We start from the raw sequence: 18,777 nt of genomic DNA, 5'->3' as shown, positions 1-18,777 counted from the left end.
TTCAATAGCGCAATAAATCGATGCTTTTTCAGCTTCTTTTAAAAAAAACTTCATTTGTTTTTATCCCAACGTGTTCGTACGTAGTTGAGCTAGTAAATAAAAAAATGAACGTTTCGATTTATTGTATATTTATTGATGATTATTGGGTCTAATGCTGTCTGATTGTTATAGGGCGTTCTTGGCACACTGATTTTGACTACGGATAACTCCGTTTACCTGATCAGGATATAGGGCTCACGGCGGGTGTGACTGGTCGACAATGGATGCTTACTCCTACTAGACACCTGATCCCACCTCTGGTGTGTCCAGGGGTCCGTGTTTGCCCAACTATCTATTTTGTATTGCTTATAGGAGTTATGTGATTGATCATTGTTCGTTATCTTCACCTTTCATTAAAAAGCACAGACACTTTTTTCTGCAAATACGTTACGACGTCTGTATTAGTATTGATAACATTAGCATACAGACGTCATAACTTTTTTACAGAAACAAGTACCTGTGTTAAAAAGGAACAATTTACTGAGTTGGACATGGACAGCCAAATTGATGATTATCGTTTTTTTAACAATACAGAATATTACCATCAAACCGAATAATGCCAACAACAGCAAAAAAATCAAAGCATGCAGGGCACGCCTACCGTTTCTTCAGACCGTTCACGAATAAAGCACGTTACTAGTAATACTTTACGCTACACTTATAACGCCATAAATTGTGGCAAAAGAAGCATTTCGTGCATAGCGTTCCGGGTAAACCATTCACTCTTCCATGCAAGAATAATTTAGTGCAAGTGGGGTAGTAGTACGGTTGAGGGACATTGACTGGAACCCAACCCCCCCCCCCGGTGAAAAAATCCAGATCTGCCCCTCTTGGGATTTCATATAAACCACTGATCTGGGTGGAAAGGAACAATTTATTTAATATCTCTATTTTGTTTTTGTTTCTGATAATCTACTTAGTTTTAATTCATCTAAAATTCCTTTTTCCATATCAGTACCCAGTACTTGGATGAGAATACTGCCGAATGTCACGGAGGTCCGCCAGCGTTTATGTACAACTTTCCATAATCATTATGGCGGAAATTTGAAAATTGTTATTTTCTGAATTTTGTAAACTGTAAAATATAATTCCGGTGAATTGTATGTATAGTCATTTACAAATGTTTAAAATGTATTTTGAAAAATAAATAAAAACTTTTCAAGCATTTTAGAAAATTCTTAAGGTTAAAGGTAAAATATTATAACGTCATTTGCCAAATGTGTGAATTCTTAATCAAATTTTCTAAAAAGTTCTAAATATCCAAAATTCTAGGTTGAATTTTCTTTATTTTAAAATATATCAATTTATGTATCATTTTGTTCATTATGTTATTTTTATCTTTTGAGCCACACATTTCCTTATAAGTGATGTTAATGTGTAGAAAGTTTACGTTTGGGATTTGCTATTGACGAGCCATGCATGTTATATTGTGCATCGCGGTGTACACAAATATATATATATTTTTTATTAATTATAATATATTTTGCTGAGATTTAGTAACAAATAGGTAAGGTTTAATATGGTTGAAACGAGCGAAGACCCAAATATCATTTTACGAGCCATTCTCTGTAAGCATTAACATTTTTATTATAGGGGTGGAAAGGTACCCCCACCGATTTTGCTGAAATTTGGCATATAGTGATTATTTGATACCCTCTCATAGAATTTGGTACCAAAATTCGAAATTGAGGTACCGTTGCCATGGTAACAAGAACACTGTGAAAACAGCTACCAAGATGCTTAAAACTGCTCGATTTTGGCCTGTTTTTGATTAAACTATACAACTGATTTGTGCCAGGAAGCAGAAACGTGTGTGCCTATTATTAAGTGAAAGTGTTCTGTCATAATCTTAATAATTGTTATAAAGTACATGGATTAGTCATAAGTTGGATTAGTTGGTGTAGAACACATTTAAAACAATCTTCAAGTCAAAAGGCATTGGTAGAAAATTATTACATTTAAAATGAAAATGAATTTTTTTAATGTGTTTGAATTACTTTGTATTGAATAGAATTTTTACTTTTCACAATATTTATATCTATTTATCTCTAGGTATTTCCTGTTAAAGCATTATATGACTCTGTTTAATCATTTGAATTATAGTATTAGTAATGAGATGTTGGTAATCTGACTGTTTTGTCTCTATGGAAACATTAAATAGGAACTGTAGCAGCTGTTTCATATCAGTTACATCTAGCTGCTACAGTTCCTATTTAATGTTTCCACGGAGACAAAACAGTCAGATTACCAACATTTTCATAACAGGACTTTTGGACTAGCTATCTCTGGTCAAAACTGACTCAACTGAGTATAAGTAGGTAAAATACTTGTAGTTTAAAATGTAAATGAAAAGAAATCTAAATCGCCAACATAATGTTTCCATGGAAGTAGGTTTCTATAGCAACTAAACTACAAATTGAATTCCTTCTTAATTAGTATATTTTAACCAGCCTATGAATACAAAGATGAAGTTATGATATTGTAGAATAAATCTACTGAAGTACATGTACATTAAATTGCTTTCAATGATTATGGTTAATGTTTCCATAGTAACATATTTTTCTTCATATTTTCCCCTTTGTAATAATTAAATTCAAATGATTAAACAGAAATGAAATGAAAGGGTGGTGTACTGGTGTAAGTAGATTATGACCTAAGTAACATCATCTTTCTGGTACCTTGCAGTAAAACAATTTAGAAATCGTTAGTACATATGTATGTGGGTAGCTGATAAATATCAGTGTCAAGAAAATGTTGGGAAAAGAATGCATACCCAATCATTAATATACCCTTTCATTTCATTTCTTTATTTCTCGATTAATCCAACTTTAGTGGGGGAAAAAACAACAACTGAATATGGATGGCCTTTTGGCTTGTGTCAGTACTTTCTCCATAAGTTCATAAGTGCACTTTTCTAATTACTTTGTTGCAAATAATTTCATTCATTTCCATGAATACCAGATTCTGTGATGATGGCATTAAAAAAGATTTGCAATGCAAAATCAATTCCCATTAAAATTCCCAAAACATTCATTGTTTATAACAACACAATTTACAGGGTTGGGGGATTGCTATTGTTAAAAACAGGTTTTGGTTTTGTATCAAAATTATAATATGGGTTTATGTGTCATACATGTAGATGAATGACTTATAAGATGCATGCATTACAAAAAATACTGCCCAACTTCCAATTCGGGGTGGGGGTGGGGTATTATTTTGTTTTTAAAAGCAAATTTTGTGTCTATCTTGGTTATATTAAGAATATCAATTTAAAGTTGTCCTGTTTCTGTCAGACTTATCCTGATTGTTTTCTATTAGATTAAAATTGTACGTTTTAAATTGCAATCTGTGAAGCTCTCAGTCAGTCCAGAAAATAAATTACACAATCTTCAATCATATTTTCAAGCTTTATCTAAAAACGAGTTTGTAAACAATGACTAACACACTATATTTGTTTTTGCATGTATATCAGTATTTCTCTGTAAACTATGGACATGTACAGTTGCATTGTTCAGTTGAGTACAGTTCCTTCCATGAAAGGGGATGAGAAATTCAAAAACAGGTTGTCAGATATTCTCCAACAGTTTCAGCCTCTGTGGTTTTCTCAGTGGACACATTCCAGTTGAACAATCTTTAAACAAGTTCCAGCCATGTTCGATCCACTTAAATTTTAATGACCCACAACTGTGTTGTCATAATGATGATGCTGAGTCTTATACATTCCTCACAGAAAATATTTCTGTCTTAATTTCATTTAGAACATCCAATCTTGAATCTGCACCCCTGACTGTCAGAGCTGCAATTGTATATTAACAAAAATGAATATTTCTTGCTGATTGATAAGTTTAAATAACATCAGAATGAACAATTGCAAACTTCAAAATGAAATTAAATTGACAGATTTATGAATATTTACAAACGTTAAAGTTAATGTGATAAATCTTATTCTCAAACACCTATCGGCACAGGCATTTCTCATGTACAAGATTTTGCTTGAAGTTTATATTCAACGGTGAATTGCATATGGAATTGGATAAACTATATAATATATTTGTTTACTGTCTAGTTATTTTACAAACTGAGGCAAAATGAATGATAGTAAAGTACTTACGGATCTGAATTGTTATGACAACAGCATTGGACACATTTAATGCCACCTGTGCGTTTCTTTTTCGGCTAATCTTCTCAGAAGTTTTTGCATACAAGTTCTCCCTGTTGTAATCACGATCGCAATGTAAATCCACTGATACATCATCATTGAAAGCTACCCATCGAGAGCATAACGGTCTCCGACAAACACTTAAGTATCAAATGGAAAATTCTAGTTGATTTAAAGACTTAAACCAGCTCAAAATATCCAAATCACCACTCACGAAATTCTACTTTCACTTCAGAAAAGGGACGTAACTTGTCTTGATCATGAATATACTTGGAATACGCATTGCAATCAAGAGTCGAGGTGATCTAGATTTCGGAAAAACTCGCATATTTTCGCAATAGTGCAAATTGTTCTGCCCCGGAGGCAGTAGTATAACCATTCACCAAGTACACAGTTACTCCAATACAAATTCTGAATATTTATTTCTCCCAGTGATGTATTCCATAATACATGAAGATGAGGCTGAGTAGATGTGTGTGTGAGTGTGGTAAAAGGCTGTAAAAGTACAAAGAATGAAATTACATTTTGGAATAATATCTATAATGGCACACCATACATTAGAAAAATTCAAGAAAAATACATAATGACACCAAGTGCTTTCCATAACTTTTTCTGACAAATAGGGGTTTACTTTATATAAATACTTATCAACAAAATTGCAGGAAATATGTCATTAACTACATATATAATTCACATAGATTGCAAACATTACTATAAATTAACTGCACAAAGCCTAAAATAAATTGTTCCAGCTCATAGGGACTACAATATCTACCCAAGACACGTGCCGTAGAAATGTCTGTTAAATTTAAAGTTATATAAAATATCTCAATGAAATTAACGATGGGAACAACATTCAAATATTGTAAAAACAATTCTACAAATGCACAAATATAATGCATAGCTACTTACATTGTAGTAGGCCACAAATTATAGAGATGTTGAAAAACACAAGATGGCTGCAATGTACGTTAAAGGGAGATAACTCTAAATAAAACTTTGCAATAATTGAAAAGAACAATAACTCCTGAACAGATAAAAATGGAAAATTACCAAATTACCATAGTGTGGGGCATAACACTCCCTGCCTGATGTTATTTAACATCACTATTAAGGAACATATATACACAAATGCGTAACGCTTATTTATCTGAAAATATGAATAGAGTTCATTGAATCAAACAGTATTCGACAGTCATAGAACACATCACTCCTCGGATACAAGAACCACAAGTTCATTCACAGGTCTCACAAAGAACGAATAATGTCCCTCACGGTACACCATCACTTCAACTTTACGAACTCTTCCATCGCTGCTTGGGAACACCTTTGTCACACGTCCCATCGACCAACTGTTGCGAACCTCTGTATGGTCCTTCAAAAGAACTACATCATCGACGGCTAAATTTCTTTGTTCAGTTTTCCACTTTCTGAAGTTTTGCAATGTTTGCAAGTACTGCGTTCTCCATCTTTTCCAAAAGGTGTTCAATAAATGCTGAACCCTTTTCCACTGAGAGCGATAAAGTTCCTTCCCTTAGACAGGTACATTGGTGACCGTGGCATCAGGCTTGTGAGTGAGTATCAGTGAAGGAGACAAAGGTGTTGGGTCTTCTGGATCTGACGAGACAGATACAAGAGGTCTATTGTTCACAATAGCACAAGCTTCGGCTAAGAATGTAGTAAGAACCTCGTGAATCAAACCTCCTTTTGGAATATCCATCATCATAGAGTCAAATACTCTCCTAGTAACTCCAATGAGACGTTCCCAAACGCCTCCAAAATGGGAGGAGTGTGGTGGATTGAAAAGCCACACAGTTCCAGAGTTAAACAAATAGTTTTTTACCGGCCCATCTTCAACATTCACTGCATCGATCATCAAACTGTCAGTAGCACCCACAAAATTGGTACCTCTGTCTGAACGCACCTGTTTGACATTTCCTCTGATGGCGACAAAGCGCTTGAAGGCATTGACAAAGGATGAAGAGGTCATCTCCTCTACTACTTCTACGTGAACTCCTCTACATACCAAGCAAGTGAAAAGGATACCCCAACGTTTCGAATTTGCCACACCACCTCGTGTTCTGCGTGTCACCACTTCCCATGGTCCAAAGGTATCTATACCGATATAGGTGAAGGGCGGTCCTGGTTCCAACCGGTCAGGGGGCAAGTCGGCCATCTTCTGATAAGCAAATTTGCCACATAGCTTCCTGCATTTTACGCACTTGTAGAGGACAGACGATACTAAACGCTTACAACCGGTAATCCAAAATCCTGCAATCCTAATTGTAGCAGAGGTGATATTTTTACCTTGATGCTTGGCTATGTTGTGAAAATGGCGAACGAGTAGGATTCCTAAGTGATGCTTCCCCGATATCAGAATAGGATTGACTTCTTGTCGAGGCATGCCACTCTTATTTAATCTTCCTCCTACTCGTAATATTCCATCGGAATCTAGGAACACATCTAAAGAGAGCAATGAACTTGAAGGAGGTAATGGTTTCTTCTGTGTCAAGTGACAAACCTCTTCTGGATAATACTCTCTCTGGACAGTCTTTATTATAAATTTCTCCTCCTTTTGAAAATTTTCCACAGTGTTTGACTCTGAACAATAATGCCACCCTCTACAGTCTGTTCGCCTAGCAATAGACTTTGCAATGTGTCTGAGCAGCACAAATGTTCTCACAAGACTTTTCCAAGTCGAAAACTTTGGGAAGTAATGAGATCCTAATGTCTTTGTGTTAGTGTTACTCTTGAAGCAAGTCACAGTTGTTCTCACTTCCTTGTCTGCATCAGGGTCCACCATGGTAAATTCTCGAACATCTTTCTGATCATGCTTAGCGAGATGAGGAGGTCCATTCAACCATGCACTGTCTTTCAGTTGATGAGATGGTAGTGCACGGGTAGCTTGATCAGCAGGGTTATATTCGGTGGATACGATTTTCCACTGTTTCGGTTTTGTCATCTTCCGGATGAATGAGACACGATTTGTGACATATGTATAGAATCGGCGTGTAGTGTTGAAAATATACTCTAACACTACTTTACTGTCAGAATAGAAGTTGAACTCCTCGATAGGTAACAATAAGTGATCTGCTATAGAACAACCAACTTCTACTGCCAATATTGCCGCACATAGCTCCAGTCTTGGAATTAAGTGTCCATGCGTTGGAGCGAGTTTCGATTTTTCTAGAACAAATCCTACTTGATCATTGTTGTGAGACGCCATTTTGATGTAACCAACTGCAGCAATGGTCATTTCTGAGGCATCACAAAAAACGTGGACTGATCTGTGAACACAGTTTTCCAAAGACATAGGTGCATATGTCCGAGGAATCTTCAAATTTCCCAAATGAACTAAAGGGTTTTTCCAACGCTCCCAAACTTCTATTTGGTCTAATGAGAGTGGCGTATCCCAGTCAATAGTGCTTTGAACAAGAGTCCTCAAAATATTCTTTCCCTCTATGACAACAGGTGCAAGGAATCCCAGGGGATCAAATATACTATTCACACAGGAAAGAATTCCTCTTCTAGAGCATGCTGTATTCTTTGACGTCACCTCAAAGAAAAAAATGTCATCATCCAAATTCCAATTAAGACCAAGACTCCGTTGCATTGGGAGCAGGTCCTTCCCGAACTCTAGATCTTTCATATCTTTGGCAAGATCTTCTGTTGGAAACGAACCCAAAACTTCCTCGCTGTTCGAAGAAATCTTATGCAGCCGCATATTGCCTTCAACCAGTAAAGCTTTCTGTGTTCGCCTTATCAAACTTGTAGATTCGGATGCCGTAGGTAGCGACATAAGTCCATCGTCTACATAGAAATTGTCCATCACAAAATCTCTAACGTCTTGTCCAAATTCTGTTTTCGCATTCAGTGCTGTTCTACGAATCCCGTAAGTCCCTACTGCCGGCGATGGCCGATTGCCAAATACATGGACGGTCATCCTGTATTCAACCATTGGGTTGTTAGGATTATTGTCTTTGAACCAGAAAAATCGTAGAAAATTGCGATGATTTTCGTTCACTTTAAAGCAGTAAAACATCTGCTGTACATCTGCCATCACTGCAACAGGTTCCCTCCGAAAACGCATTAGAACTCCAAGAAGGCTGTTTGTGAGATCAGGACCCGATAACAAGACATCATTGAGTGAGAATCCTTCGTGTTTCGCTGATGAATCAAAGACTCCTCGCACTTGATCTGGTTTCTTTGGGTGATACACACCAAATATCGGTAAGAACCAGCATTCCTCATCATGTGACAATTGTGGTGCTAACTCAGCATGTCCATTTCTCAGAATGCCCTCCATAAAGGTGAGAAAATGTTCTTGTTTCAAAGGGTTTCTTCTTAGTGAAGCTTCCAGCAACTTTGCTCGTCTCAATGCAACACTTCTGTTATTAGGGAGTCGTGGTCGCGGATGGCGAAATGGGAGTGGAGCGATCCAATTACCATTTGCATCTCTTTGAAAACCATCATCCATAATGTTAAGAAACTGGTAATCATCAACTGACAACCCAGGTTTCTCATCGTCTTTGGTTCTTCGGAAAACATCCTTGCCGAAATTATCGCTCTCACAAGTTAAAGCATCTGTTGAGTTCACACCATATGGGACGTGATTGATTTCTTCTCTAATCTTGAATTCGTTGGTGCAAGGTGGCATCATTGACGCACGACCAGATCCCAGGATATGAGTTTTGTACATATTGATTGATCTTGGTACATGAGTCTTGCCAAGACAGGTTTCTCCAATAATTGTCCAACCCAAGCGTAATTTCTGTCCATACGGTTGATTTCTTCCACCAATTCGTTGATCTACAACATGATGTGCTTCTACTATATCTCTACCAAGCAACAATAGTATTTCAGCTTTTGGGTCTAATGAAGGGATGAAGCTAGATATATTCCTCAAATGACTGTAATGTTGAGCCACGTCTGGAGTCGGAATCTCCTCTCTCACATTGGGTACGTTTTCACACTCTATAAGTGTCGGGAGATCAAGGGAACAGCTACCGTCCAATGATTCCACCACAAATCCACTGGCTTTTCTTCCAGTAGTACGAATTGTGCCTCCACATGATGAGAGTGTGTAAACTGTTGAGTCAGCTTGTAACCTGAACAGGTCAAAAAATATAGGACTGACCAAAGAACGATTCGACTGATCGTCTATGACAGCATACATAGTTATGGCTTGTCGAGGGTCTTCCGTTGGAAATACTTTCACCAACAAAGTCTTAGAGCAAGATTTCCCATTAAATTGTCCTCCACAAATCTGTGTGCACATGGAGCCTACACTGTTATGCTGTGTCTCCCCGTCATTGCGTCTTCCATCATTTCGCATCTCCCCACCATGATTTCTTGTGTTACGAACAAAAACATGTAGAGCTGATGGGTGATTTGTGCTATCACAGTCCTCGCATTTCACTTGAGCAGTACAGTCTCTTCGCTTATGAGAATGAGAATCACAACATTTGAAGCATATATTTTTCTCTTTCAGAAATTTCCTCCTTTCATCCAATGACTTATGTCTGAATGCTCTGCATTTATTCAAGGAATGATGTGTCCCATGAAGTGGACACTTTCTAACTGAAACATCGCCCATCTGCACACAGTCTGTTTTCTTCGTGGACACTTTCTCTGGCTTCCTTCTCAGTGTGTCTGTTTTGTTGTCATAAGCAAAAGAAGGATTATTCCTGATCTTTGCTTGCCCCCGGATGAATCTTGCGAAAACCCTGAAAGGCGGATATGACACTTAATTCATAGTCATGTAGGCCACTACTTCATTAGTCCACTTTCCTTGAATATAACTTGGAAGTTTCTTGACGATCGGTGTCACTCCTGAGGAACTGTCAAAATACGAAAGTAGACAGGAATAGCGCGAGTCCTCCTAAATGGCTTCTATCTCATCCAGAATGTCCGAAAGATCATACAACCGATGAAGGTCTTTTGTGGTTAATGTTTGAAAAGAGTCTAATTTAGTCTTCAGGGCTGACTCGATCATTTCTGGACAGCCGAAACGTTCATCCAGACGAATCCAACTTCGACGTAATGCGTGCTCAGGATTGTTCATGTTGGCGGCATTAATGCTCATAATGTGACGTTGTGATAACGGTCCAGTCCATTTGATAAGTAGGTCTATTTCCGCCTCAAGTTCATGCATGATTGCCTTGAAAGAATTTTTCCAAGTTGGGTAAAACTCAGGCTTGTCATTAAATGTTGTCAATCGAGACAAAAGCAAGTCTTTCTTTAAGATAAACTTTGTAAGTTCCACTGGAAACTGCTGAGTTCTTGACACTGATTAAGTTCCATACATTTGATTTTGTGATGTTGGCACAAATGGGACTCTGTAGGTTTGGGACTGTGACCTTGACATGAGTGGAGCTGTAGATATACAAGGTTGTGACGACATAAATGGTGCTTCATATATAAAAGGTTATGAAGTTGTCATGGTCACAGCTGGATGGGGTGATGATGATGTAACTTCCAATGGCTGTGGAGTTTCTGATTCATTTTGTTGTTCAACAGTTGGTTGATTTTGAGACACTGTCACTGGTTGAGTTTCATTACAAGTTGATGAAATGTTCTGAACATATGCACTTGTTCTTTTTTGAGAATTTTCAGTTTCTAAGTTTTCCAACACTGATTTAATGGAACGGCTTTCATCGTTTTCCAAGACTTGTGCTTCAACTTCTAACTCTAATGCTTCACGTTTAATGCTCAGTAAATTCATTTCAGCAGTTAGTTCAGCATTTTCCTTGTCTGTAATTGCATGTCGTAGTGTCAGTTCTACCTGTCTCTTCTGCAGTAGAGCTTGGTCCTCCGCAAATTTAAGGGAAGCCTTCAGGGCTTCTGCCTTGGCCCGCTTTCTTAATACTGCTGATGACTGACTTAGATTGTGTGACGATATAGTTGGCTTAGAAGATCTTGAAGCATTTTCTCTGAATTTCAGATCTTCAATTTTCAGTGTGAGTTTCCTCAAAGAAGTGTCCACCATCAAACGGTACCCTCTCAAAGTTCTGTTGAAAAGTTCCAGTTCATTGTCAGAATTATGCCGGTTTAGGAATTGTAAATAGTCCGAGCATTGTGTTTCTAATTCAGTCCCAAGTTTTTTAATTTCTGTATGCAAAGCGAGTAATTCTTCCATTTCTTCACGCGTTTTATCAATGCTTTTTAAACAAATGTCCAATGTGTTCCATGCCTTCGCAATCCGAGCTTGGTGCGATTTGCTGAGGTCTTCAAAATGTTCTTGACCTTTATCCGTCAATTTTATATTCCGCTGAGGTCTCACATCTCCTGATGAATCCTCCATGTTTTTGTTTTCCAATAGATTTGGATCCATTGTGTTGTGTTTGTCAGGCCAGTTGTAATCCTTTTACTGTTCTGCCCCGGAGGCAGTAGTATAACCATTCACTAAGTACACAGTTACTCCAATACAAATTCTGAATATGTATTTCTCCCAGTAATGTATTCCATAATACATGAAGATGAGGCTGAGTAGATGTGTGTGTGAGTGTGGTAAAAGGCTGTAAAAGTACAAAGAATGAAATTACATTTTGGAATAATATCTATAATAGCACACCATACATTAGAAAAATTCAAGAAAAATACATAATGACACCAAGTGCTTTCCATAACTTTTTCTGACAAATAGGGGTTTACTTTATATAAATACTTATCAACAAAATTGCAAGAAATATGCCATTAACTACATATATAATTCACATGGATTGCAAACATTACTATAAATTAACTGCACAAAGCCTAAAATAAATTGTTCCAGCTCATAGGGACTACAATATCTACCCAAGACACGTGCCGTAGAAATTTCTGTTAAATTTAAAGTTATATAAAATATCTCAATGAAACTAACATTTAAATATTGTAAAAAACAATTCTACAAATGCACAAATATAATGCATAGCTACTTACATTGTAGTAGGCCACAAATTATAGAGATGTTGAAAAACACAAGATGGCTGCAATGTACGTTAAAGGGAGATAACTCTAAATAAAACTTTGCAATAATTGAAAAGAACAATAACTCCTGAACAGATAAAAATGGAAAATTACCAAATTACCATAGTATGGGGCATAACACAAATTTTAAAATCAATTTATTTTCTTAAATGAAATATGACATCTCTAATTTTTTGATATGTTATTCTAGTAGATACGATACACATTTTTCAATGTAAGAACAATCCAACAGTGGTTGTGTTTCTGCACAAAATTGAAACAATTTTCTCTCATTTTCAGTGGGATTTTGGGGTATTTGAGGGCACATATTTCATGTTAAGGTGTTGGAGCAAATTAATTTTATTTTTAAAAATTACACACAACATAGCTTAATTAAATAGCAATGGAAATTAAATGAAAAATGAATATACACATTTTTATAAAGAAAAATTCAATATTTACTTCGCCCTCTATGATGTAAAAATATATTAGTCATTGTTGTCATCCACTAGAGCAAAAAGGTGGCAGGCTAAATATAAAATTTATGTGATGTCTCGCTGCGCTTTCTAAAATATCATTAAATTATTATTATCATGGTTTTTTGGGGTTTTTTTTTTTTTGGTCCTAGGAGTTCTCATTTGTTGATAATTTGAATAAATTTTGGAAGAATCCATAAGATATAAAAACGCATCTCCTTTGTCTTGTTTCGAACGAGATGTTACACTGCATAACGTTTCATATCTCAACAAATTTTCCTTTCAAAATTGTACATACTGCCTGGCACATGTCCGGTCTTAAAATTTCAATCGCATCTCTAATTAAATATTTTTGATGGAACACACACGAAATCAATATTCACCAAACCATTCGTGGATTATCATGTGCTGCTCTGCGGCGGTCGACGTTGTAAAAAAAGGTTAATCTAACAGTTCTCAGAAAGACCATATCAATAAGGAACTCTAAACTGTTTACCTTGGTATAGAAAAGTTCATTTCCACATGCTCTCACAAACTGACCAATTTTGTGACATAATATATAACTGTAAGTGTCAGACAGTTACAACCATTTAGCAATTAGCCACTAGTATTTAGCCATTAGGATGTAGTTCTTTTTACAACAACAATAAGAGTGTAACATGAGTAAAGGTGGAAGGTTAAGGTCATCAAACTTAAGCATGATTGATCAACGAGTTTCTGCAAGAATGCCACTGTGTATAAGTTACATACAAACATCCTTCATGGTATTTAAGAAAATGATGAAATTTATACATTCATATATTCTGACAAAGTGATTCACAAACCATGAACACCCATATATACTTAGGTCATCACATGTATTTCAAACAGTGACCAGCAAACAATAAACAGACTTATATATGTAAACATAATGACTGACAAACCATAAACAAACACACATAATTGTATTCACAATCTAGTATCTTACAACAGTGACCAAAAAACACAAACAGACAAATATCCATATCATATATTTATACTTATACTGATCCAAAAACAATAATCGGACACATCTGAATACAATAAAATCTTAAAACAATGTCCCACAGTCTATGAACATGAGGGTTACCTGGTGATCAACAAACCATAAACACATGTATAACTGAACTGCCATAATAGGACTTCTACTATATTAGAATAAACAATCTATGATAGTGACCCACAATCCATGAAAAGACACATACATTTATATATGACAGTAATCCAAAAACCATGAACATTCACATATATATGTATGCATATACACAAATTTCTAAACTCAAAGACATAAAAATGCCATGAACAAACTACAGGAAAAATATTTGATCAAACAGTCTATGACAGTGACCCACAATCCATGAACAGCCACATACATGTATATATGACAGTGACCCAAAAACTATTAGCATTCACATATGTACGCATATACACAAATGTCTAAACTCAAAGACATAAAAATGCCATGAACAAACTGCAGGAAAAATGTTAGAACAAACAATCTATGACAGTGATCGACCCACAATCCATGAACAGACACATACATGTATATATGACAGTGACCCACAAACTATTAGCATTCACATATGCAAGGTGAAGATAACGAACAGTGATCAATCTCATAACTCCTACAAGCAATACAAAATAGATAGTTGGGCAAACACGGACCCCTGGACACGCCAGAGGTGGGATCAGGTGCCTAGGAGGAGTAAGCATCCCCTGTTGACCGGTCACACCCGCCGTGAGCCCCATATCCTGATCAGGTAAACGGAGTTATCCGCAGTCAAATCAGTGTGCCAAGATCGGCTTAACAATCGGTATGAAACACGTCAGACAGCATTTGACCCAATGCGAGGTTGTATTGACGAACTAGATCGTTATAACGACCATAGAATTTGCGAAATGCTGACTTCAATCGAGACTGTTGAAATCCCTGTACCATCAACTTGTTTGTCAGTAGCTTACCTCGATTTAAATACTGACTATACCGAGAACAAGCTCTTGCATATCGAAGCAGTTGAGATATATAAACACCATATGCAGGTGATAATGGAATATTGCTACATAAATGTGGGAAGTTGACGATATATGTAAATACACAAATGTATAAAAACAAAGACACAAAAAAAGCCATGAACAAACTACAGGAAAAATGTTAGAACAAACAACCTATAACAGTGACCCACAATCCATGAACAGACACATACATGTATAGATGACAGTGACCCACAAACTATGAAGTTCAACAGACTATGGGTCAACCACTATACGGATATATAGAAGTATTTACCTCCTGCAGAATGTTGATACACAATTAATTCAAGCTTTGATACCTTCACTAGTACTTTTCACTTTAATTAGCAAAGTATACAAAGGCGTAATTTTGATTAGGATGGAGTTCAATAAATATAAATGCTTACGGCAACATGAACGAAATCTCAGAAATGAAAAGGACACGCATGCAAAATACAATCTACATGTAGCAATTTAAAAATGATTTTCCGTCTAAGCAGGCATCATGGAATTTCACAGAATTATGCAGATTTCGTGACAAACTTTAACCAACTATGCATTACAATATCCATTACCAGCAACCTTTCTTGACAATTACACAGGGATTAATAAGACTTTTTTGAAACAGGCCTGTGACTTTTTGTTTGGGATTTTTATGAAAAAGTGTATGAAATTGGGAAAGTAATTCTAGTGCATCTCCTATAAAATTGATGAAATTAAACAAATTCAAAGCATTCCATTGAGGAAACTCATGTATCTGGAAACAGTGACCCATAAAACATGAATAGACATAAGCTACACACACACACACACACACACACACACACACACACATATATATATATATATATATATATTGAAACAAACAAGATACCCATGGGCCTTAATGGTCACAGAGAATCTTGCAGCAAATTTACTCTCCCTGCGGCCTGAACTATGGACGCAGGAGTTCTGAATTTCACAATTTTGGTAGGAGGCTAACTGCTCATAATAATCATGCAAACAATATGCCTGCTGGATGTTTCAGGGTAAAAAAGATTTTTGTAGATCACAAATTTTTATAGTTTTGGCCCCATCCCTCAGCATCCATGGAAACTGGGATCATAAAATTCATAATTTTTGTTCCTCTTCATCAAAAGATGCTAAACACCAAAATTGGTAGAAAATTAGAAATTGGTTCAGCAATTTCAGAGAAAAAGCTGTCATTGTCAACTTGATCCAATAATATCTCAAGGATAAAGACTGATTAAGAAGTGGTGACAAAATATAACTGGAACAACAACAAAATTAAGGTCAAGATCTAGTAAATGACTGTAGACTGTCTTCTTGGTGCTTAGCATTATGGAGTTCACAGCTCAATATCTGTAGTGGGATGTCCCAATCAATTAACCAAGATAAACCCTTATATCTCCCTCTCTCTTACTACTTTTATTTCTGTAGCACTGTATCAACATAACATAACCAAGTAGCACTTATATCCCCCTCTGACAAAACATATTAAATAATGAATGAGAATTTGGGAAAAATATAAAGCTTATTTTAATGAATTAACTAGTAGAAGTTTTGTGAACAATTCCAGAAAATAATGATTCACATACTGCAGCATTTTCATTTTTGTTTTTGTTGTTGTTTTTTTTTCATTTCCTACTGATGGCCAATCATCAAGCTGTCTCTTCATTTAATAAATTGTATTTTACACTGCACTTTTTTACTACTATAATACTGCAAGACTACATTTTTCAAATCTGTACAATATGAATTTGGACTGCAGTAAGAATGCAAATTTGAATCAATGTAAAAAGAAAAAGTCTATGCAGAAAAAAAACCTCTAAAAGAAACTGTATACTTTACTATGTACATTTAATAACTCCGCAAATTCCAGGGGAGTCCGGACCCCCACCCCCTCTAGATCCGCGCATGTCTATGAAGGTGTCTCTTAAATTCTGTTATTGCTATTAAAATATCGTGCTATCCAAAGAAGTAGATAAAAAAAGAATAATTATCAAACAGAAATTTACCATTTCGAATGCTTTGAAGAAGGAAACATTTACATGTAGCCTCAAATGTTACAGCAGTAATCCCATGTATAACCGATAACATCAGTTTGGCCATCCAATAGTGGGTGTACTGAGTTTCCATACACATTCAAGTGAACGAGAGGCCGGGGTGTATTACCTCAAAAACTAAAACTGTGTCATCAAAATGAAATAAAATTTAAAAAAAAAGTCTAACAAATGTTGGGGAGGGGGGTCGATTTTTTTTTTTACTTTCAAGGGCGGGTCTTGCCCAAACCATTAGAAAATGGGAATACTTCGAATTTTGTTGATTCAAAATTTATTTACTTAATATGTTTATAAATCAAATATCTCTAATGGTGTTAGCCATTTCATGATGAATAAATAACATACGTATGAGAACTAAATTAAGCATTGCTTAATCATAGAAAATATGATTTTCTAGCCAAAAAATGGGTCAAAGACTCAATTGGCCGGGTTGCAATATTTAGAGTAAATAATTTGGGTAGGGATTTATTTGGTGGTAGTTATCTGGAGGACTGTTATGATTTGTTATGGCCTTAGTGTTGGAGGAGGCAGAATTGTAAAGTAAACAAGAGGTACTGTGAGCAATGCTCACTAAGAATACCCCCCGCTTACCCCAATCTCCCAAAGGGTGTTGGTAATAGGTATAAACTACCTCTTTTCTGAGTGTAAAAAACAAATGGCATGACAAACCGAACCATATTGCTACTTCGATGTCCAGTGCGCGTGACCTTTGACCTTTTGACCCCAAAATCAATAGGGAACAAATTCATCCCATGGGTAGTCCATATGTATGATATGGTGACTGTAGGTGGAAAGGATAACGCTTTAGAGCCCGGAAACCATATTGCTACTTCAATGTCCAGTGCACTTGACCTTTGACCTTTTGACCCCAAAATCGATAGGGAACATCTTCATCCCATGGGTAGTCCATATGTATGATATGGTGACTGTAGGTGGAAAGGATAACGCTTTAGAGCCCGGAAACCATATTGCTACTTCAATGTCCAGTGCACTTGACCTTTGACCTTTTGACCCCAAAATCGATAGGGAACATCTTCATCCCATGGGTAGTCCATATGTATGATATGGTGACTGTAGGTGGAAAAGATAACGCTTTAGAGCCCGGAAACCATATTGCTACTTCAATGTCCAGTGCGCTTGACCTTTGACCTTTTGACCCCAAAATCGATAGGGAACATCTTCATCCCATGGGTAGTCCATATGTATGATATGGTGATGGTAGGTGGAAAGGATAATGCTTTAGAGCCCGGAAACCATTGCGTCTACAGACGGACGGACGGACAGACGGACAACCTGATTCCAGTATACCCCCCCCCCCCACCCACAACTTGTTGCGGGGGGTATAATTATCAAAACGATTAAAACATAGAATAAATTTAACCACAAAAGATAATCTCACTTACCTTTTTCAAGTTGAACTCTATTTTTAGTAACAAATTTTTGCTGTAGCGCCCATATTCGACAAAGGTCGGACTTCAAAAAACCTAGTGCATAACTTCAATATATATACTTACTTTCTGCAAAGTTTCAAGGTTGTACATAAAAAACTGTAGGAGGAGTTGATTTCACAAAATTTCCCCGCCCGCCCGCCCGCACTTTACCATACTATAGACCGGATTTGCACTTCGTGCAACCCGGCCAAAAATGAGCTTTGAGAAGTAATTTAAAATTAAAATAATGCTGAATGAAGTATAAATGATATCTGGATTTTACTATCTTACATATACACAATGCAACTTGATTACAAATATGCAATGTTATTGTTTTCTGTTGAGATGATGTTTAAATTGAACTTTTATATGTTGTAATGCCTTCCGGGGCCCTTGATTAGAAAATAAAATATCTTGAAGTTGCATTTTGTATACATACCCGTAGGAAGAATTTCGGTATGGGGGCATGCACATCCAAACAATTGCAGTTGGGAGGGGCACAACCACACAAAAATTCCTTGACAAGCAAAAGAACATACATGTATAATGGGGTACAACAATAACATTGATATGTTTTCTATCGTACAGAGTATTAATTGGCAACATAATTGGCTAAATTATTGGTGGAGGTC

At 36.4% G+C, this 18,777-nt stretch overlaps 2 protein-coding genes across 2 annotated transcripts; both read right to left on the bottom strand.

The window, feature by feature from the left end:
* Positions 1-3,082: 3,082 nt before the first annotated feature.
* LOC125658622 (uncharacterized) lies at positions 3,083-10,076 on the bottom strand. Its single transcript, XM_056149898.1, has 2 exons — positions 4,151-10,076; positions 3,083-3,835 (listed from the first exon to the last, which is right to left on the bottom strand). Exon 1 carries the CDS (start codon positions 9,792-9,794, stop codon positions 5,733-5,735), a length of 4,062 nt encoding a protein of 1,353 aa, XP_056005873.1. The 5' UTR covers positions 9,795-10,076; the 3' UTR covers positions 3,083-3,835; positions 4,151-5,732.
* Positions 10,077-10,331: 255 nt separating this feature from the next.
* Positions 10,332-11,783, bottom strand: LOC125659772 (uncharacterized). Its single transcript, XM_048891555.2, has one exon. It carries the CDS (start codon positions 11,529-11,531, stop codon positions 10,626-10,628), a length of 906 nt encoding a protein of 301 aa, XP_048747512.2. The 5' UTR covers positions 11,532-11,783; the 3' UTR covers positions 10,332-10,625.
* Between the last annotated feature and the right edge of the window lie 6,994 nt (positions 11,784-18,777).

Source organism: Ostrea edulis, chromosome 9 (assembly GCF_947568905.1).
Source record: "Ostrea edulis chromosome 9, xbOstEdul1.1, whole genome shotgun sequence".
In the NCBI taxonomy this organism is placed as follows: Eukaryota; Metazoa; Mollusca; class Bivalvia; order Ostreida; family Ostreidae; genus Ostrea; species Ostrea edulis.
Note: the sequence above shows the minus strand (reverse complement) of the source record. Positions and strands in the feature narration are given on the sequence as shown.